Here is a 23,483-nt window from a genome sequence, read left to right as displayed (position 1 = left end):
ATATTAAGCAATGACTTTCAAATTATAATTGAAATTTAATAAAAAAAAATGCCCCAATGTCAACAATACAGGAGTCCAGGAAACAAGCACGCACTCATCTCCACCTTAAAATTAGGAATCAGCAGTCCAGATGTCAAGGATTTAATTAAATGCTATAAATCAAATGCCTGACAACTTTATGCAAATTCTGTTGAACAATTTGTAGCCTCTGGTCACAATTCAAAAACCAGAGCCAACATTTACACATTAAAAAAAAAAAAAAAAATGTAGAATGCAATTTATAGCATTTAAATGCTTGGGTAAATAGACAGCAAAGAAGATTTTCAAATCGCCCTCACGTTTTTCAATTAAAACCCCGTTTTCTTTTTCCGGACTTGTCCTCTATCTCTCCCTATATTTCCCGGCATTTTCGCCGTCTTTTGCTGTCAACGGACGACGCGTGAAAAAACGCGAACAAGAAAACGCACTCGCTTTTATTTCCGCTAGGCAACCACATCGGCACGTGATTTGCGACGAATTTTCATTTTTGTTGATTTTTGGTGTTGTTTGTTTCCGCGCTTGCGGCTAGCAATTGGTAATTTAATTTTTGCGATCTAACATTTATGCAATCTATTTTTAAACGCACTTGAGTAACACATTGCACACTGCAAAATTGACTTACAATTTTTGTACAATATTTAACTTGATTTTTACCTCGCAGTTATTTGTCCAATTTCTTCAATTAAAAAATGAATGTTTTATTTCGTTTGAAATGTGTTTAGTTTTTACTAGTTCGAAATAAATGCAATGGGAAAACATTTTAGAAGAAGACAACGTTAAACCAAATTTATTTATTATTTAAACTTTAAACGTTTAGTCTTTATACTCAGTTAAAAAAAAATGTAAATTTGAAATTAAATTGCCTTCCTTCTAGACCAGCACGATAACAAAGACACTCACAAATTATGCACACACAATAGAAACGAAGCGAAATTTCAGTTTGCCACCATCGCACACCCCACGAAAATATTCGTTTTTCTCTTTCAGGAGCCGCCAGCTGCTGCCCTGAAGAAATCAAAACACTTATCAAATATGCATTGCGCATATTAAAAATCAATTAAATATTTACACAAACACACAAAATGGCGGCGGCCGAGAGCACTTAAAAATGGCTGCTGCGGCAGCAACAACAATGCTTGCTCTGAGTTCCACAAAGGCAGCGGGCACTGTAACGTAATTGAGGCAGCAGCAAATACAGAAAGGCGAAATGAAATTAAAAATTTATTTTGAGTCAGCTGTTGTTGCTTACAGGTGTAAGCAGATTCTTTAGAAGTACAACTAAACACCAGCAAAAAACCAGGGATAATCGTTGATATTATTAAATTTTGTCATTTTTGTCATTGTTTAAAAAGTAAAAGCTCGTAGAGTTGCTTGGTGCTTTTAAAAACTATGTTAAGCAACATCAAAAATTTGTTTGTAAAAAATCATACTATTCGGTAATTTATTTTAAAATTTTGTTTACCCTTTTAAACGAATCCTTTTTTTTGTTTTTTTTTTTTAAACTCAGCTTTTTTAAAAATACTTTACCGATAACTTGTTATTATAGGATGGAAGTTTAACTTTAAGCAGAATAAAAATAGAAAAAACTGGTGTGCACAAAAAAAATTATTTAAACCCATTTGTCTGTTATTCTAAGATGCCACATTCTTGCACTTCTACTTAAAAGACATTGCTACATTTATTTAAAAATCGATTAAATTGCTTAACTTTTTATACCCTTGCAGAGGGTATTATAATTTCAGTCAGAAGTTTGCAACGCAGTGAAGGAGACATCTCCGACCCTATAAAGTATATATATTCTTGATCAGCATCACTAGGCGAGTCGATCTAGCCATGTCCGTCTGTCCGTCCGTCTGTCCGTCTGTCCGTCCGTCTGTCCGTCTGTCCGTCTGTCCGTCCGTTTATATGCAAACTAGTCTCTCAGTTTTAAAGCTATCTGCATGAAACTTTCCCAAAAGTTGTCTTTCTATTGCAGGTAGTATATAAGTCGGAACGAGCCGGATCGGACGACTATAGCATATAGCTCCCATAGGAACAATCGGAAAAATAAATGAAAAAAATTATAACTTTGCTGTTTTTTAATTTTTTGTTTAGTTCTTCGACATTTAGTAATGGTTAAATATTTCCGATTTACGGTTTAAATTTCATCAAAATCGGACGACTATAGCATATAGCTCCCATAGGAACAATCGGAAAAATAAATAAAAAAAATTATAACTCTGCTGTTTTTCAATTTTTTGTTTAGTTCTTCGACATTTAGTAATGGTTAAATATTTCCGATTTACGGTTTAAATTTCATCAAAGTCGGACGACTATATCATATAGCTCTCATAGGAACAATCGGAAAAATAAATGAAAAAAATTATAACTTTTCTGTTTTTTAATTTTTTGTTTAGTTCTTCGACATATAGCAATGGTTAAATATTTCAGAATTATGGTTTAAATTTTATCAAAATCGGACGTCTATATCATATAGCTCCCTTAGAAATAATAAAAATATATAAAATAACTATCAAATAATTGAGCTGCTAATCATCATAGCTTCAATGTTTTTAAACATATACGAAAGTAAATCATAATTTTAATGTTTTCAAAAATGTTTAATTCTTGCAATAGCTGCAAGGGTATATGAACTTCGGCTTGCCGAAGTTTGCTTTCTTTCTTGTTTTCTTTATATTTCCAAGTTTTCTATAGCCTAGCAACCACGGTAACGGAAATGGAAATTGCAATTGCTTAACAGACGCGCAAACACATTGCAGAAATGTGAGTGTGGGAAAAAGCGGCGTAGAGGGGAAACGGAAGGGGAAAAAGAAGAAAGGCAGTTAAGGCAGCTGCCATTGCTGTTGTTGAAGGTTTGCATTTCCGGTATGCGAACATACACACTCAGGCATTCACAGACAAAGAGGGTGAGAAAGACACAATCTGAAGACGTAACAATGTGTAATTGTTGGGGCCCATTGATAAAGCTTAACAGTCCAAAAATGCTAGAGAGAAACCAGCCACAGACCCAAAAACTCATTTGCATTTAACACGTTGACACACAGCAGGAAGTTACAGTGGCAAACAGCTAACTGCAACAATTGCAAATGCAGCCATTTTAATAACTTGACGTGGAGAACGCTCTATTGGAAAGCACATATTATCAATTTCACTACAATGAACAGTTTTTGTATATCAATCTCTGTATTAAGAAGAATACTTTTGTTATTTTTCCTGTCCTAGCATTTCTGTACCATACGGTCCGTTTGTTTTAACTAGATTAAAATATATGTTTTACAACAAATTAATGTTTAATTTCAAAAATCTTTGTACTAAAATGATTTTATATTAAAGCCTAGTAAACAATTTCTATCTTTCAAGACTTAACTTATAACAAACATTTACACAAGTCGCACACAAAATAAAATATTTTTAACAAGTAACTATAGCTATACAATCATTATTTTAAAGTTTCCTTACTTTGTAGGTGCACTGTAATTTACAAAACACAACTTTAAACTGCACAGTGAAAAATCGGTTTCACGGCTAAATTAACAAAAGACAAGGGCCAACCGAAAGGCTTTGATTACGACTGTTATCATTTGAGCCTGTCCCTTTTTTATTGCACACACAGACGCACTTCTCTTCAAAAAAGCTTTCTTTTCCACTTTGACTGATTGAATTTTCTTCGGCGCACCTAATTGTACACTTCACCGAATGAGAGAAGAAGGACCGAAAATAAATAATTAAAGGAGCCCGGCTCTTTGGTAATTCTTTTGGGTTAATTGCAGAGTTAAATGTGAGTTTTACAATAAGTATTGCCTACTTAAGGGGGCACACTTGCACAAATGCCCGGACGCGATAACGCGGTGTTAAACGACAACGGTTAACGACAATTGACGAGGACGAACGACGAAGGATAACGCCGCTGATCAGGACATCCGCACCGTTTGAAAGCACGATTTATACTAAATACTGCCTTCGCTTCGGCAGCGGAGTCGGCAAATTGTCAAATTGAATTTCGCACACTAACACAGACAGAGTCCTTTGGCGAAGGTCCTGGAGGAATTGGCTCTCTGTTTACAGGCGGCAAACGTTGTGTACTAAAAACCAGAGTGGATAAATTCATTCTCTCCAGGAAATTTTCTCTCGTTTGCATTATGGGTTCGGCTTTAAGGTTCGCTGTCTCTTCCACATGTTGCCATCTTAGCAACCTGTTAGACTAAGCCATTATAATTTCTCCTCCAAAAACATGATTCCTTTACAATTCATGAATGAAAAAATCGAATTATAAAAGGGCATGTTAGGATGAAAGAAAATACTAGATAATCAGCTATTGAATATTCTAGAAACATTTATAAGCTCTTTGAAAATAATAAAGTTTATTCTATATTTAAATTTATTTTTTAAGCCAATATTAAAAAAATATAAAACTAATTTTCCTTATCTAAAAAATCAAATACAATACTGCTTTTTATTACAATACATTTCATGACAACACTTTACTAACTCAGCAATGAAAAGTCAGTTAATTTTAGCTTTTTATATTCTATGACAAAGTGTAATATAAAAATAAATAATATGCCCACGCTTTAAAAGAAAACGGGGAAATTTTTCAATTTCCTTAAGAGAATATTCACCTTACTAAAAGAGCGCGCATGCGTTCAGAAAGTTTACGGTTTAGGGGAAATTGTAATTTACAAAACGGTTTAGGCATTATTGTACGGTCTAAAATAGACCAAAACAAAAAATGGTACGCAACAATAAAGAATAAAAAAAAAGTAATATTAATAATTTAAATGGATTTTAAATATTTAAAGAGAGGTATAAGTTAAGAAAACAATTAATAATATAAATAAATACTCCTTAATAAATATTATTTTTAAGCAAATTTATTTTTTTCAAAGAATTTTATATGAATGTGACAGTTATATTCAGAGTATTATGATAAATATAGAAACGTGACAATGCGAAAATAGCAATCTCATACGAGTAATCACTAAAGTATGTAGGTAAGATTCTTCCAATTAATATGAACCCCTTTATGTTAACCCCACCGCAAACAGCAACCGACTAACCAACTGACGGACAAACAACAAGGATAACCAGCAAACAACGACAACAACCACAAACGTTGACAACGATCTGTGGAGCCAGCCAAGGAGCAAGTACCGGCAAACTTTAACCGCCAAAAAGGACAGACATAACAAGAAAAAAACAAATGAAAACAACAAACACTTTCCAGATACTCTAAATGTTAATAAATGTTAATACTTTTTAAAAATTTTATTTGTTTCTTTCAAAATTGTTTTTGTTTTATCATAGAATTTAAAAAAAAAAAATATTTGGTATAGGTCAGCTTTTCTGAGTGTGTATAAAATATTTGTTTATTGAATTTGTAATGAGAACTCTAACCCTTGAAATAATATTAAGGTACCACAAATCTTGATATAAGGTGGGATCGACACTATTTTCTAAGGTCGTTCGTTTCTTTGAACAGACAACTTTTAGAAATACTAGCAAATTTAAATAAATGTTTTCTAAAATTAATGTACTGTTTGCCCTGTTCAATAATTGTGATTTAAATGCTATAAATACCCTCGACAAGGGTATAACCACGCAACGAAAAGGCTTGAACAGAGCAAGTTGAAGTGGAAATGGAATGTATTCAACATCATCAACAACAACAATGGGAATGGAAGCTGAATGTGGCGATGTTGAACCTAGACGACAATAAATACGCAACAAAAAAAGCAAGCATAATGGGGAAAGCAGGAACAATCAGGTGGACGCTGATGGGGGAAGAGGCAGCCACAGCATCTCTCTCTCTGTCACACTCTCCGAGCCATATCATCGCCGCATCATGATGTAAAAACTTTCCCGGCTCCCCGCTTTAGCCCGTAGGAAAACCTCTAACCCAAAAGCCCCAAGACCTCCGATTTACCAACTCTCCTAACGGGGAGTCTGCCCTTTAACAGAATTTTTGTTTACAAACTTTTGCTTGTTTGTATATTCTATTCGAACGGAGAACAGGGGAAAGGCAAAGGACCTCATGCCCTCCTGTCCACAAAGGACTCCATCCCCTTCCTTCCCTCCCCTCCCCTACCTCACCCAATTCCCCGCTCTGTTGACTTATTCTGCGGCGAAGCGACGCCCGCTAAAAGTTGCGAAAATTTCGTTGTTTTGTTCTATATTTTTTATTTTTTCCCTGACGCTTAACAAGAAAATTCCTGATGCGATTATGAGACTCTTGTTAAGGTGAGCCAGAAAAATGGGAGGCAGAACCAGATCGCATGACACAGAGAGTGGAAATTCCTTTGTGGTTGCTGTGGTTGGGAGTGAGCTGGACTTTACTGGTTTAACAAAATATTAAAGTGGTAATACAAATGAGCTAAATTTAGTAAAGGCAACAACTTTTAAATTGCCAATCCAATCCAATTAAACATTAAAAAAAAAGAACGTTGTAATGATCAATCAAAAGTAATAAACATATATTACTTAAAATAAAATAAAAGCTATTTGGAATACTAATTAAGACAATGTAATTGATTAGTAAAAAATTTAAAATTAATTTAATAAAAAAAAGATAGAGAAATTTAAATTTAAAAAAAAAGTATTATATTATATTAGTTAACATTATTTTAAAGCCTTTAATAAATATATTAAATAACAAAACAGTAAGTACAAAATATGTTCCATCAGCTCAGTTATAAAGGTTTAATTTAGTAGTGTATTCCGTTTTCCTTATAATATTTACAACACTGCGCACTTACCTGCAATGAAAAAGAGAGATACAAGATACGAATCAATTAGCTGGATCAGATACTCTCGTGAAAGCACGCCCTGAAAACGGATCAAATTTCAAAGCAGTCGGCTCCTTGAGAACCCAATAAACTTCTTGAGCAACTGCAAAGAGCGACCGCAGGAAAATGCACTCAAAAGTCTAGGTGACATCACGCACCGCCCCACCTTTTACAACCGCCCACCGCCCACGAGCGACCACACAATGCAATAACGCCGACAGATTACAAAGTGCACATGTGGTAAGCTCCCGAAGTGGTGGGCGCGATGGGGCACAAGTTACCAACGGAGATGGGTTCGGAAAATCCATGTTAGGGACAACGGAAACAAAGCACTTGAAACCTTGCGGTTCAACCCATGGGCTCTCTTGTTCTTCAATGCCCTTTCCTGCGATTCCATTCCATTTCCTTTCTCCGCGATTATTTACAACTAAATTATCTCAATATTAAATCATTGTCAATATTTCCATATAAATCAATTTTTGATAAGTATAGAAATAACATTTTTAAGACTTTTTCAATGCTAATAATTTATTATCGAAAATTGGTCATTAAAAACGTTACCTTAATACTTCTTACTATACTTAATTAAAATTTTTTACTATACGAGGTTATTTTTATGAAATCTGTATTTATAAATTATTTACTCTCCAAAATTTTGATTTGATTTTATTTTAACATTACATTTGTTGTGCTATTTATTAATTAAAAAATTTGTAGTACATGTTATTGAAAAAATACAAACTAAGCCTTTGGAAAGTATTCAATATTCGACTTTTTGTCAAAATGTTTCATTTGTTATTTGGGTGAAAATTTGCCGAACTCCATTAAGTTGACGCGAAGAACTTTGCGTTTGTGGTCGCTGCTTGTTGCTTATATTCTTGTAGTTGATTTTTGGAGTCTGTCCAAAATGTGTCATTGTTTTGTCTCTGTGAAGTGACTGCTAACATCTTCTCGATGAAGTAGAAAGCAAAGGGAAATGGCAGTGAAAAGTGTCAGCACAGAGCTCTCCCATATGCATGTTCATGGACAGGAACAGACGCTCCCATTCTTTATAGAGATAACAACATGTACAGACGTACAAAATTAGCTCAGTGATCGAAGGTTCTGTTTACGGATTGATTGACTCCTTTATTCTTGACCGACCAACAACAACATTTACTAATTTGATTTAATGTTGCAAAGTGGAAATCTATGAGAACTAAAACATATGTTTAAGATATAATTTCATTAAAACTGTTAGACCTTCAAGTAATAACATTTCAAACTAACCAGTAAGAAGTTTAATGCCTAGGTGGCATTTTTAATGTGACAATAAAGGAAGTGAACTCCACAAGACCTTTCCTTTTCCCCCAATCTATTTATTTCAATAGCATGCTGCCGGAAAAATGGCTCTGCAAGGCCTTTAACAAAAAAAAAAATATCAACGCACCCTTTCGAAACGGATGAAACTGCCACACTGGGGGAATAAGGGATCTGAATTGGGAGAAAGAAGATGAAGGACGCACCGTCCCCACATACACGTACACAAAACAGATAAATGGGTAGCAAGTTTTTAACAAAACCAACGGATCGGGCAGTGCATTGAGCTCAGACATTTCCTGCCCCATGCATCCTCAAAGAAAATATGACTAAAATAAACGTGTTTCGACTTCAAGATACCTGGTATTAAAAGTTTTTAAGATGTCGGGTCTTAAGGTTGTGCTCGATATTGATAACAAAAATAGTTATTAAAAAAATGAAACAAATTTATAAATTGTATTAAAAAGTATGATTTTATAACTAATAAATATTTAATAATACAAATATTGTGCGAAAATAATTTTTAAACGTACTTGCTTTTTTAATAGGAAGAACAAGTTCCTTATAACTAATAAATATTTAATAATACAAATATTGTACGAAAATAATTTTTAAACGTACTTGCTTTTTTAATAAGAAGAACAAGTTCCTTAATTTCAAATACAGGGTGTCGAAAGGAAGAAACAACGTCAAAATATAAAATTCTGCGTCAGTAGAAAAAGTTTATGGGGTGACCCCCAACGAAGCCGGAGAAAAAGCAGATTCGCAGACGGAGACGGTCGTCCAAGTGCAGTCGTTGTCCCTCAAACTCACACAGAGATAGAGGAAAATCGTAGGGGGAGATGAAAAGCGGGCAGCTAAAAGGCGAGAAGGAGACGGGACCGAGCACGCAAATATGCCAAAACCTTGCAGAGACAACAAACAGGAAGTACGCATTTCCTGCACTCGAGAAATAAGAAATAAAATAAAAACATTCCGAGCACCAGGAATGGAGAACGGAGAAAATGGAGAATCCAGGGGACGAAACTGAGCAAATGAAAACGCAGTCGAGACACAGTAGAAATGTCGCGACGACAACTTTTTGACACAAAAGTGCCTGAAAAACAGTTTTTCTTTAGTTTTCCCAGCCAGTCGCCCTACGCCGTGAAATTAATTGAAACTGACTAGACTTTTGGAGGATTGAATGAGTGAGTGAGTGAGGGGGAGCGTAGACTTGATCTTGACACTGTCCCATTGCGATGTCCGTGAACCTGAACTTGCCAAATACTGCAGGCGCCTTCAACTCCCAACAGACCTCCAATAATTTTAGAGTGACAGTGTTTATTCGCATATTGCACACCTTTACAAGTTTATAGTTACACTTGTTGGTGCAAAACCAAACTTATAAATATGTAACCATTTTGAATATTTTAAAATGTATTTATATTTTTATTATGTTTGATAAATTTATTTTTTTTTTAATGTTAAATAAGATATAAAATTGGATCAAACACTCTCAATATCAAATCGAGAAGTTGTTTCAAATTATTATTATAAATTACAAATATTAAATTATATGTTGTTTCTTATGCTATATTACAGAATAGAAAATCTAATTAAGTAATTTTAAACATGAAAATATTTAGAATGTTTAAATTCCTTTATAGCAAACTTACTTTTGATTCTTTTAAAATTCACAATAAATTTAAACAATGTTAAAATATTCAACATTTATATCTGGATTGCCTCTGTAACGTATTTGTCCACTCAGCATTCCTGAGCACTTTCCCCACCAAATGAGTTTCGTGTCACAAGTTGACCCTGCCGAGATTAAGTGGGCGTTTAATTTGCCAACTCGCACCCTCCACCCGAAACCCTCCTCCCAAAACCCTCCCCATGAGCCCCATCCATCCCTACACACTTCGTACACCCTCGTCTATGAAAATACTGCGTTAATGTAATCCACGCTCTTGGCATTTCCGTATGCTTCCGTTTGCTTTTTCTCCATTGCTTTTTATTTTTGGGAGTTTTTGTGCAGGGCTTTGTCCTTGGCAGTTGCCTCGTAACTTTGCCACTTGGATGATCTCTCTCTCCCTGCTGTTATGCCATTTTAGCTTAATCAACAAAGTAAATAAAATGTCCTGGCGACTGACCCTTGGACGGAGGTAATTTTCTGGCATTATTTTATGAAGTCATAGGGCTTTTAATAAGTTAAATATAAGTATGTATTTTCGAATAAATTTGGGATTAGTTTTTGGGCATAAATATGGCTTATTACAGAAAAGCAAATTGGCACTCAGTTTGCATTAGGATAATTTAGAAAATAATTCCACGCCAACTAAATGTACGCCATAAGTACAAAATAAATTATAAAAACTATAAATAGTAATATTGCTTGCTTTTAACAGCGAATATTTATAGATAAAGAAAACAACCATTCAGGACTATGTAATTTTTTTTTACCATATCCACAACTCAATAAGGTCTTTTGAATTCATCACACACATTTTACCATGGAAGAATCAGAAGCAAATCAAGCGAAATCACTTTGATGTGCAATAACAATATGACTCATGCGTGGAGGAAAAGGAGGAACTAGAGCAAACCAAACCGAGAATTGAAATCATGGATTCCCTGTTGCTCCGTCCCCATTTCTCCCTTGCAAAGTTAGTTGTCAACACGGGTCCCACGTAATTATAAAGTTGCAGGGCTTATTCAACACCACCCATACTTATACAGCTATAGGAACGTAAATAGAATTTTGGTATATGAAATACATCCTGATTGTTAAAATTATATTTTAAACAGATAGTGAATAAAAAATTTGACAAGAAAAAGGGCAACTTGGTCTAGCCAAGGTTTATATACCCCAGCAGCCATTGTAAAAGTTAAATATTCTTTAAAAAAGCTATTTTTCGAATATATATGTTTAAAAACAATGAGGATATGATTATTTTTCGATGATTTATTGGATCTTTCCTATGGCATCTATACGACATCGTTGTCAGATTTTAATAAAATTAAACCCATAATATTGAAAGAATAAACCATAATTTATCAATTTATAGATGTATATAAATCATTTTAACCATGAACAAAAATTCTTTAAAAACAAGAAATATAACTATATGCCAATAAATTTAGCTTACAAGAGTAGGGTTATCTGAGTTTTAAAAATTTCTTCAATCTGCCTAAATCATTAAGCTTTAACAATAGATATTTAACCTGATCCATCAAAAACTATTATTTTAGCCACCAATGTAGCGCACATCGAGACACATTTCATTTGCTTTCTAATAATTTCTGTGGAAAATTCCGATTGCACATGTGGGACTTTGTATTGGCAGCACTGTGGAAACCAATTAAAATGCTGCACTAGCTCTGATTATGGCAAACGACAACGTTGTGGGGAGTGGCGGCGTGAATAGATTGGTATGTGTCAACTAAGTGCAGTTAATTAGTGCGAAAATCACTTCAGTTGGCTTGGGATATTTTTTCCTCTCTCAGATTTCTTTTAAGCTTTTTGTTGTTGCCACCTCCTCGTCGCAAGGATTTTCCTTGGCGAATTTTCACGTTAATTGCTCTGCGTCCTGCAATCAGCCGGAAAACAGGAGCAGAAGCCAGGAAAGGCAGCAGCTTGCAAGCGAGCTAAGCCACTCAGGGATTTACTCAATTTGTTGTCACTTTACTCCGCAATTTATTTCGGTTTGTTTTTCCAACACATTCTTGATTTTTCTTTCGTTTACATTAAGACAATTATTTTGTATATTCCAAGGATTAAAAAAACAAAAAAAAAGCATGTATATAGATATGCGAAATGAAGAGATTAGAATACATTCATTGAAAACAATAGTAAGTTGGAAATTAAATGCATATATTTGTATACGATTATATTTAAATAAACAATAGGACCTTTATAGATTAAGAATAATCTGGGATTCCTTATGATCTATGTGTTGTGAAATCCCCGAGTTATTAAAATAATTTAAGTAATATCAAGCCTCAATTTGCCTTAAACCTAAGATCGGCTACAAGAGCAACATGGTCTGATGGAAACACAGCTGATGGTATGCCAGCATTAGCCTTTAACTGCTCTTCCGTTGGCAAAGGAACGTACTGTATTAATTCAAAACGGTCGTTTTGGTAGAATATATAGTCCAAACAGCCCGAAAACAGTGTGGTGTAGTGTGTGTACTCTGGTGCGCCACAAGCCGAGGTCATTTGAAAGGGTTGTGAAAGCTGCACATTCGAAACGGCCTCCTCGGCATTACTGCGCCAATCCTCCAGACTTTCTTCGGCTAGTTTCTCGGTCATCAACTTGTATATTCCACATTCGGGAACGCTATTAAAATCGCCACAAAATATCAAACCTATATTTTGACGGCTACTGATATTAAAATCCTTCACAGCTTTGTTTATTAAATGCTCTATGAAAAGCATTGAAAACCCCATTTGCAAGAGTCTTATGTGATCTGCATCCGGATGGAAATATAGATGCGTGTTGGCCACAAGAACGTAGTTTTCGGTTCCCCTAATCTTTAGCAAACAAGTTTGTAGGGTTGTGGACCGATCGCAAATTCGTTCGGCTAGTTGAGTATTTGTTTTGATTTTATTCCAAAGGCTTTCGAATACGGGCAGAACAGAGATTTTAGATCCTAAATGCAGAACTTGGGAGTCCAGTAGTTCAAAGCGGGATGTCCTAAAGAAAATGGCAACTCCTTCTGCACATTTACCTTTCGGTGCCATTATGCCATGGTAATTATACGGAGGTTGTTCGAGAATTTCCTTTAAATCAAAATCAAAAATCCTTTGATCGACTTCTTGCAGGCAAATAAGATCAGAATTATAACCAATGATTTCGTTAATAAACAATGGTTTTCTGAAGTCGATTTGCAAATATTTTGCTGGACAATATGAGAATAGGGTTTTTCCGGCGTAGTCGCTGCTCGCATACAAATCAGCCAACAGATTGTATGTTACCACTCGAATTTCATTGGAGTCACTCAAATAATTCGGAGTATGATGGTGGCGAGCTTGAAATGGGCATAATCCTGGCGCCGCCTGAACCGCAGAGTTTGATATCTTTTCCACTACAGGACCATTTGCTCCCTGTTCATTTCGCGGCGTTAACTCAAATTTTAGATGATAGCCAACATCTTCGGGCGTCACTAGATACTGAAATCCTTCTCCACAAAGTGTCCATTCGGTATCCGTTGGTCGTTTTGCCTTGTACCATAATCCCTTGCTGTGCTGCCGCTCACCGAATTGAATCTGTACGTTGGTCGGATAAACCACGAATCCTGCTAAAATGCACGAAGGCAGTTTAAGGGATGCAATCCACGGTGGATTGAAAACCATATCGTAAACTGTATCCACCACCTGCAGTTTCAGTCCAGTCGGATCTTTTGCAAACAGTTCATCGAAGGTCATCTCACTGAAGTTGTCATCACAACTATCGCTATAGAGCTTAACATTTATCTCAGCAGGCGGTTTATTCTTCGATTTCTTGGATGATTTGGCGAGTCTACTTTGAATGTTGCTTTGGATCCGGGCTAATATGGCATTGATGGGTTCGTTCATTTGACGACGGAAATTAAATTCACGATTTATGTTCAAATTGGTGTTCACAAACCGAAACACAATATCTAGATCTTTGCTATCACTGGCATTGCGAAAGTACACTTTTTCCATATTGATAGAGCAGGAACTGCCACGAAATCTGGTCGAAAATAATATTCCCGACTGAGTTGAACTTCTGGCAAATATATCAGTGCCTAGAATTTTGTTTCTTAAATAACAAACAGCCAGACTTTTTGCACTTTTGGTAAAACCCATCAATCATCCAAGTTTTCAGGTCAACGACGAACGTGAAGATCGGTTTACATTTGTCGGTGCAAACGAGAGGTTCCCTTTGTTTATTTACTTTCTGCCGGTCTGCCTAAGAACAAATAAATTTAACCATCTCTGTGTTGTGCAGAGACTTTATACCAACTTACGTTATATAAGGTTATTGCAAAAACTACCGCTTAGAAGTTCGTTTACACTTTAGAAAAGTAGCAAGCGGGCGTCTTACACCAAAACAACCTCACTTTCGCAGGCAGAAATTAGGGGAAACTGCTCCGAATCCGATAAAACTAAGAGAGTTTTTCACTTTTACGCTCTGCCACGCTATGATCAGCTGTTCTTTTGGCATTCACCACGAACCGAACCACATGCGCCAGATAGACAAACAGCTGATCTTGGAATGAATGCTTTTGGCAAAAAGTTTCAAAGCGAAAGCTTTGATGCAAAAGCTTTTATATAAAAGCCCTCATTAATTCAATTTGTAATAGGATGTATTTTCTTGACTTTTTACACAAATACTATATACATTTGTATTTCTACAACCGATCGAGATTGTGATAATTTTAGCCCCCAGATTTGGTTATATTTCCTAAATCCTACACAAAATGCAACGCATACTTCAAGCAATATAAATTTAATTTAAACTTTTTATTTTTATTATAAATTTTTATATTTATGTAGATACCAAGTATCATGAATGATATTTTACTGTGTACATATATTTTAGCATTAATCAAATAGAATTCAATAATAAAATATTTTTCCTTTTTGTAGTATAACTACCCAGAGAAATAAATATTTGCGGTAAATATTGGCCCCGAGAGGTGATTTGTTTAAATCAAGACGTGTGTCACACTTTAGTTTTTATTTTTAAGATTTAAAATAAAACAAAATATTTAAATCTACAATTTTCCTATTGGATGCACCAATTTAATGTTTTAATAACGGCATTACCACGATTTAAGTAAATTATTTACATTTTTAAAATTCAATTGATAAATTAAACATGTTATTGCAACATTTTAAGTGTCTCCACAGTAACTTTATTATTCTCCAAGATAGACGCCAGCTCAACTATAAAACCTCCTATTTCACCTCAGTCGAAACTTTCTTTAAAGCAAATAACATAAACATTAAGCTAAGTGTTACGATCCAAATGAGACATGTTCTCCGAAAGAAACTTAACTTTTGGCCAAGGTAAGAAAGGACAACTGAGACGACGGCCATAAAAATGCGGAACAGAAGCCAGGTCATATGGTAAGGGTGTATTTGGGGGAAATGGGAAAAGAGCACAAGTGCATAAAAAGCAGAAACAAGCCAAGAGATGACTTGGCCAGGGCCAAAAAGGAATTGGCCTGGCCCCGAAACAGAGTCAACAACTGTGCGCCACACACGAGTTTGCCAAAAAAGATTGCAATACAGAAAAAATCAAAAACAAAAAAAAAACAAAAAAAAATCGCATAAAACTCTATGAAGGAAACGAAGGACTAAAAGGACAGCAGCAGGATGGGGCAGGCAAACGAAACCAATTGAAGAAATGTTGCTGACACCAAAAACGAAACTGCAGGGAAGGTCCCGATGATGAGGATGAGCCTTGGAACGAGGATGAGCCTGGGAATGAGGCTAAGCGCGTGGATGCAGAGCATATCCTTGGGGCTGGAACATGGAGCGGAAGCGGTAAGGACAACAACGAAATTAGTTAGCACTTGAGAGAAAGCAGCTTTGGCTCAGGTCCAGGACTCGTTGTTGGCTTACAACACCTGCGGGCAAAGAAGGACTTCTTGCTCCTCCTGCTCTCCTTCCTTATTGACGCGAGCTAGAGATGGTTCAATAGTTTCTATCGAGCAAGATTGGTTGTCGATAAAAAAAAAAAAAAAAAAAAAATATAAACATATAAGGAAAGGGTTTTTTAGAGCACTCCGAAAGGTTATTGTAATTTTAAGCAGTAAAACGCGAGTGACATGGTATAGAGCCGCGTTACAATCGTGTTTGTTTACAACAAAAATAAAAGTGTCCTCAGTCCTAATGGTTAACATGTCATTCTCTCAATGTACAAAGATCAGGAAAATCAATCAAAGATTCAAAAAGAATTAAATTGAAAAAAATATTAGTTGATAGTATCGATGTTTTTTCAGCTTAGGGGCCCATCTCCAACAAAAATAGTGAACCAAGATTTGAGAGGCAGGCAGCAATTAAATAGCCTCGAGTCCTTCGAACTCAATTGCAGCAATTTCAATAACTGTTGAGAACACTCAAAGGACGAAGAACCGGCCAGCTCGTTGCGATAATCTGTCATGCAGTCGGGACCCCAAGAACACCCTGTCGTACACCCACACAGGATCCACTCCTCATTCACTCCAGCGACAACTACAATATCCGCTTTGGGTCTCGACACTTGAGCAACTTTCTCGCACTCACCTATTTCACTTGCTGCAGGAATTTGCGATAATTCTTCTATTTTTCCTCTTTACACTTGAAAAACTTGTAGCCGAAAGAGAAGAACTGGTCTATTTCAATTGTAGATTTGTGATGAGGACTACTTTGTATATATTTTTTTATGTATTTTTTTTTTATTAATAAAAGCATGGAACGTGACGCGGTACGGCCGAAAAGTTAACACATTGAGAATTTTGCCACCAAGAAGCCGAAAATTGATGAACTTTTATTAAATTATATGTACGCTACACAATCTGATTTAGAAACACTGCAACTAAAATATTGAAACGTTTTGACAACCTCTGAGATGAGGCGCCAAGCCAACTTCTATCGACTATTTTAATAATACATTTAATTATCCACACAGAAGAAAGGAGAAGAAGCAAAGTTTCAAATACTAAAAAATCATTTCATTAAATAATGACCAACATACCATTAGCTCGATGGGCCTACCGTTCGACATTAAAAATAAATGAATCAACAGATATAAAAGTTTTGCCAAGAGAGTCATTTGCTAAAATTGGCAAGTCAAAAAAGAAAGTCAAAAGGGTGAGCGTAAAAACCCCAAAAAAAATTCAATGAGGCTGAAAATTTCCTGGCTTGATTCCAACTAAAGGCAAAGAAACAAAACAAAACTCACGTTTCTAATCAATTAAAAAATACAACAACTCGGAGAGGAAATCAAGAGTGGGAACGATTTTTGGCAATAAATAAATTACAACAAGCAGGCAGTCAAAGCGATTAAATAGAAGAGGGAGTGATGCAAAGGGAGCGGGTGTCGAAGAACAAAACTGTACTACGTCTGCTGCAATTTTAATTACGACTGCGATAAGAGCAGAATGAAAGTAATGGAAGGACGGAAAGGAAACCAGTTAGAAAGATTTACTAGTTCGTTTCGACTGAATAAATGTCCAGTACTCAGATGCTTTTTACCAAACTTTATGTAATATTTATGATAGAACCAGAGAAAAACCCAATAGTAAAATTAAACTTTAAAATTTTTGAATGTAACTAACTATGTTTTTCAAAATATAAACCTACTTAAAACCTACTTGTTTTTAAAAAATGTAAATATGTTTTCAAAATGGAAACTAAAGACAATGTCAGTTAACATAAAAATGTAATTTGAGAATTAAATTATAAATTAATGCACATTTGAAGAAAAGTGATATACCCTTCTACTTTTCCATTACAGGGTAAGCTACGTCGAAAGGCACCAGCTCAACTAATCCTCTGGCAAAGACTTTGACAGTTGTCTTAGCTTGCACAACAACAAAAAACAATAACATCTTCATCATCATCATTATTTCCAGCATTGTAGGATGGAAAGGCACAATAAACAAAAGCAAACGAAATAACAACAAACATTATCGCACATCATTATCGTTGGTTGTCATTCAGGGAGCGTTCCAGCTTAAAAAGCCACCCCACCCCACCCCACCGTCTCCTATGTATTTGCTTTATTTTTGTGTTTAGTTAGTTTTTATGAGCGTCATTATTTTCGCTTGCCATGGCGCTAAGCATCTTAAGTGGCTCCTCCTCCCGCATTTCCCTTCATTTTTTGGTCGAGCACTTTCCCTGTGTGTTTGTTTGCATAGGCGCAAAATGTCTTCGTCAACTTTGGACGATTTTATAATTTAACTTTTGCCGAGAGCTGCTGCCGCCGTCTTCCTGTTCTTCCTGTTTTTCCCCTTGCTAGTTTCGAAAACAACTTAATAATAAGTGAGTGTTGAGTGCTGGTTGGAGGAAAGTTGACTTGGTTAGAGAAAGACGGCTGCAATTAAGGTGGCAGTTGCTTTTTTGTTGGGTTTTTTGGGCTAGGCAATTATTATGAAGGATCCATGGTGTGCTGCATTTGAAAAGTTTTCGGTGCGGAAATAATTGTCAAGGATAACCATGGCAATTGTAAGGGGTGACTGGTAAACTTTAATGGAAAACCACTGCGAAGATCGTTGTTTTCAGTAGAACACAGGTCTTTTCGTGAAATGTGTTTGAAATAGGGGCAAACAAATGCATTATCTATGAGTTCGTAGAGTAAAATGGGTACATTACATTCCTTGGAAAGTATGTAGTATGTAACCTGTAGAAGGAAGAGTGTGGACCAGGATCAATAGCATATTTATTTTGAAATAATCAAGGCAAATTCGGATCATAATAATTTTGTTGTTTTGAAACATTAATGCATATGATTTCACTCGTGCGATTTTAATTTTATCAAAAGGGATCAACTATATAGTAGTACATACAGGACTCGCAGTTTATTTCAACCAAACCCCATCCAAAACTTGAACAGCCTATAAAATCTTAAGTGAACCGGTTCTCAAAATAATTTTAATGCTGGCTTATTATCTTGTGGTTAATTTTAAAAATATGTTTTACATTATAGCAAAAAAAAATCCTTAAAAAAAAAAAAAAAATGAACAAAATATACCCGGCTTCCAAACAAACACTTTCAAAAACACACCGGTTTTTTGTGTTAAAACATTTAAAATTAAGCTGTAAAGAGCAATTAAAAAGGTCCACCTAATTGCATGCGCTTATTTTTCTTAGTCTCTATAATTAAAAATCCTATTTAAAGAACACAGCCCATTGACATTTCAAACGCTTCTCAATATAGACAAGCAAATAGAATTAGGTTGAGAAGGCATAAAGTTTATCCTTTGTTCTAATAACAATAAGTTTGCTAGGAACAAATTTTCAGAAATTTTAATAAGTTACTTTGATTTGCTTCCTTCCACATCACAGATGAGTTTACTCACCTGTTAGCTTAGCCCGAAGCTTAAAGGTTGTTCAACAACTCACAAACATAGCTTAAGTCTTAAAAGTTTATTCTAAGTTGGATAATTTAATAAAGGTAAGAGCTAGCCATCTGTAAAAGGCATCCAGTTGTACATATATGCCAAAGTTCATATATACATTGTTAACATATTTTCAAGACATCATCATCAATATAAATTTGTTTTGTCAGAGCTGCTTTAGTTTGTAAATAGCAAACAAATGGCTTGGAACACTAGTGAAACATATGTTAAAAGCTGAAGGAAAAGAATACGAAAAGCGTAAACAAGAAGCTTTACATGCTTGACATGCGTTATAGCAAGGAAAAAAAAAACTTAGAACCCACAGATACATTGAGAACATATTACAAAAGTCAAGCAAGTAAAAAACAATAAAAAGCCATACAAAAAAACTGAAAACAATGATAATTCACATAACAAGAACTAAGTCGAAAAAACATTGCTAACAAGCACAGGGGGGAAATCTTTAAGCTCTTTTCGCCACCACCCCCCCAGCATCCATACAATTTATATATGAAAGGCTGAGACCAAGCTCCTTATGCGTTACCATAATAATGAAACATCTATAAATTGTCAGCCAGTGCTATCGTTTTCCCGCTTCTCAGCTTCCCCTTCTTCTGTGCGATGTCCTCTCGAGGACCATAAATAATATTATTATGGCTCCAGGAGGCAACTTGTATTTGTCAAAGCAAACAAAACTGCTATCGGTTTGTGGGGGAATACGAAGAAGCCTTTTCTGTACCGTTCCGTCCCCACATTTTGGACCTCCTTCCCCTCGTTAATGGCATTATTATTGGCAGCCATTATTCATGCAACAAGTGATGCTCGATGGCGTAGCAGCAACTTCCGTCTAATTACGGCTAATTGAATGGCTCTAAGTTCCGGGAATTGTCAATTGATTTGTAGTGGGACTTCCGTATAATATGGGACAATATATGAATAAAATTTTATACATTTTTTGAATCAATAATAACTTATTCTGAACGGAAATCAAATCCTTTGTTGTTAATAGTTTTCCATTTTTTTTTAAATTATAAATAAAGCAGAGCAATTTTTTTTCAAAATAAATAAAATCAATTAACGGCTTGATATATAAGAAAAACATTTTACAATTCATTTTTAAATAACTAGGTAACAGCAATAATATTTAATGAATGCGCAGAAAAAAGCTTACCCACAACAAACAAAAACACATCAATCTTTTTAACGCGGTAATTAGAGTGCGTTACAACTTAAAATATGATATGTACCATCGTGTATTTTCATCACAGCATATGAATTTTTATTGTTATACCTATAAACCGCATGACGATCATCATAATGTAAAAAAATGGCTCCAATTAACTAAACAAATTCTTTTAATACAATACTAAATGAAAATTGTTTTTTTTTTTAACCTCATATAAACCTTTGAAAAAAAATTAATAAATTGAACAAAAACTTGTTTAAATTAATATGTCACCGGGGGAAAGGCGATATGCATATAACAACATTTTAATCAATTATAATGCCATAAAAAAGTGAACACAATGTTGAGGATAAGGAAACCTTTATTGGCACATCGACAGCAAATAAAAAACACAGCATCAACAGCAACAACAACAAATAGGCAAAAACAGATAACCCAAGCAACAAAGATTTATTTATGTATATGCAATAAGCACATTTATAAACTTTTATATACGTATATTCGCTGATTTATACAGGCGAGTTAAACCCATGTGGTTTATAATGAGACAACACAGTTGAATGAGGTTAGAGTTAAGTACGTTTGGCAATAAATTCCCCGTTTCGAGGTATAAACACAACAGAGAGAACTTAAAGGCTTAAAACTAAAGATACTCCACTCGAGATGTACTCACATAAGACTCATATGGATGTAGGACACAAACAGATATAGTTAATGGTAGCTGGGATATCGATATATATTTGAATAGAGACTACAAAACCCACAAAGAAAGCAAACAGGCACTTTTTTTTAACGTTTTACGGGAGACGTGACGTTACGCTAAGAGACGTAATGACATAAGCGTACAATTCTTTAGTATTTATATATTTTAACTGCGAAACGACCACGACAATTACGGCACTTTTCCAGTAACTTCAGCAATTCAATCCACAATTATAAAAAAAATTTGTAATTCTAAAACGTATTTTATGACCAGAATTATTTTATAAAGGCACAACACGAAAACGCAGACGAAACACAGAAAATATTCGAATTAAATGTATAGCAAATTAGAGACGATCAGCAACGTTATCAAGACAACAGACTCTGACAAACTAAAAAACACAAGACGAAAAAAAACGCTACAAAAAATAAAATCAAATAAATGAAAAGGCCAACAACAACAGGCGCTACTTAACTGATCGGTGATAATGCTCATGATCGAATTAAGAGGCGGCGATCGCAACTCAGAGCACTTGGTTCGAAAAAGAGCGATCTATTTTCGAAAATTGATAAGACCACTTCGAATCGATCAGTTTGGCATTTGAGTTCGAAGAAAAAAAAACATATAATAAAATCGAATAGGTTTCAAATCATTGAGAGAAACGCTTATCAGTTCGAAGTGAGAGAAATGTGTGTGGAAGTGGGAGATCTTAGAGCACTTGAAATATAATCTGAAAACCCGTTCAAGGGTAATTACTTTCGGGATTTTTCAACTGAACGTTTCGTATCTAGGATTCCTTTTTTACATTTTTTTTAGTGAGCCATTATTACTGATTCTCAGCATTTAGAAGATTTCTTTATCATTATTTAATTAAGTATGTAAGATAAATATTTAAAGTTTTAAGCATTTGTGTCTTAGTGAAATGGTTGAAGTAATAGCCTTATATCCAATGAAGTTTTCAATAAAAATTAAGCACATCTAAAATGAAACTTTTTTTAACCGACGAAGACAATTTTAAATGCAGTAAGGTGGGTGTTTAAAATATATAGCCAAATCCATTAGACCCCTTCAATTAAGAAATGTTCAGTTGAATACTCTCCACGGCAGTTTACTTCTTCCGTCCCATTGAGCTAAACATTTTTTAGGACTTTCTAATGGAGTCTGTTCATTGATAGCCCGCCTGGAAACCTAAGAACAAAATCGATTTACAGGACATGGGGCACGTGACCACCTGGTATTAGCGCTTGACCCCAGACCATCCCCAGTGTATGGGTTCGGAATAGCACCCACTCCCACGCATTCCAGTTCAATTGGCTACTTAAAACTTTAACAGCCGTAAATTCGCAACAAGCAAGGGCTATGAAATTTAATAGCAGACGCGCAAAAACACCTCTGTAAATGTCTGACCAATACAATACGCAACTGCATTAGCTCACGTAACAGTATAAGTACGTATTTCGTCTGGTCATTATTCCGATGTTTGTACTGCTATAGCGAACACACACATTATTGACTTTATTGCCGCTCCTGCGCTGTAGATATGTTGCATTCACAGTCAAAGTTGCATAACTTAAATTTAAAAACTAACTAAAATTAAATTAAAACATTAATTGCTATTATTTTCTAACTTTAGACGCCTAACAAAATTTACAGTCTTGCAACTTAGAAATGTTCTCTTTTCTTCTTTTCTTATCTAGACTCAATAAAAACTCTTCAAGATATACAATTATTTAATATTTTATTTAAAACGTTACTTAAAATAATTTTTTTTACTTTTAATAAAAAGAAAAAAATGTTTACAATTCCAAGGTAATAAAAATGAAATGCAAAAAAAATAGAATTTTATATATATTTTACTAAGTTATCATATAACAAATATATCTGTCCTGAATACCAAAACAGGTTTTTTTCTGTTTACATGTTAATTTTAATAACGGGAATTCTTTAAGCAAGTTTTACTGTATTCGATTCCGATTTTTCTATTGCCGCTACTGATACTTCGCCCGTTTCCTTAACCCTTTGCGTGTGTTAAATTTTCAGCTATGTAATTCGTTGCATTTTATTGCGTGCCTGTGAGTGTGAATTATTTATGGGGGTTGCTCCGGGGGACATTGCTCCTGCACTGGCCACAGAGCCAAAACAGAACTGGACAGAAGCTTTTCCTTTTCCCTCGATTTTTCCGCTGCTGCTGCTCAAGTTTAACGAAGTGTTAAATGGCCAGGAACAGCCAGTCAGGGGTTAAGAAACGGGGTCTGCTTCGATTTCATCTCATCGGTCGCTGGTCAACGCCTTTTTATCGAAATTTGTCACGCACGGGGAAATTTTTCCGCTTCTTTTTGTTGGTCTAGATTAATAGAACGAAAAAGATTTTCATTTGGAAAATGTTTGCTACATGAGTCGCATGAATGACAGCTCCA

At 35.1% G+C, this 23,483-nt stretch overlaps 2 protein-coding genes across 8 annotated transcripts in view; both read right to left on the bottom strand.

The window, feature by feature from the left end:
- The window catches only part of LOC108138111 (CUGBP Elav-like family member 2), a 117,871-nt gene extending 96,436 nt beyond the window's left edge, over positions 1–21,435 (bottom strand). For 2 of the 6 annotated variants that reach the window (XM_041710625.1, XM_041710626.1), the window contains exon 1: positions 16,362–16,647. Coding sequence is in view for 1 of the 6 variants with exons in the window: in XM_017260136.2 (XP_017115625.1) it covers positions 21,037–21,047 (11 nt within the window). In the remaining 5 variants the exon portion in view is untranslated. Of the gene's footprint in view, positions 1–3,498; positions 3,968–16,361; positions 16,649–21,036 lie in introns of those variants that run through there. The other 4 variants (XM_017260136.2, XM_017260130.2, XM_017260131.2 and 1 more) reach the window with 4 other exon arrangements.
- Positions 11,957–14,297, bottom strand: LOC108138113 (2',5'-phosphodiesterase 12). Of its 2 annotated transcripts, none has more exons than XM_017260138.2 (2): positions 14,096–14,297; positions 11,957–14,037 (listed from the first exon to the last, which is right to left on the bottom strand). In XM_017260138.2, the coding sequence occupies exon 2, from the start codon at positions 13,932–13,934 to the stop codon at positions 12,102–12,104; it is 1,833 nt and encodes a 610-aa protein (XP_017115627.1). In that variant the 5' UTR covers positions 13,935–14,037; positions 14,096–14,297; the 3' UTR covers positions 11,957–12,101. The 2 variants fall into 2 exon arrangements, with proteins under 2 accessions (XP_017115627.1, XP_017115628.1); XM_017260139.2 differs by having other exon boundaries at positions 11,957–14,033.
- Positions 21,436–23,483: the final 2,048 nt, after the last annotated feature.

This window comes from Drosophila elegans, unplaced genomic scaffold, assembly GCF_018152505.1.
Source record: "Drosophila elegans isolate 14027-0461.03 unplaced genomic scaffold, ASM1815250v1 contig_814, whole genome shotgun sequence".
NCBI lineage: Eukaryota > Metazoa > Arthropoda > Insecta > Diptera > Drosophilidae > Drosophila > Drosophila elegans.
This window is presented reverse-complemented; position numbering and strand designations above follow the sequence as displayed.

Bases quoted from the DNA above. Each gene is read 5' to 3' on its own strand.
- LOC108138113 (XM_017260138.2), bottom strand. From the start codon at position 13,934: ATGGGTTTTACCAAAAGTGCAAAAAGTCTGGCTGTTTGTTATTTAAGA.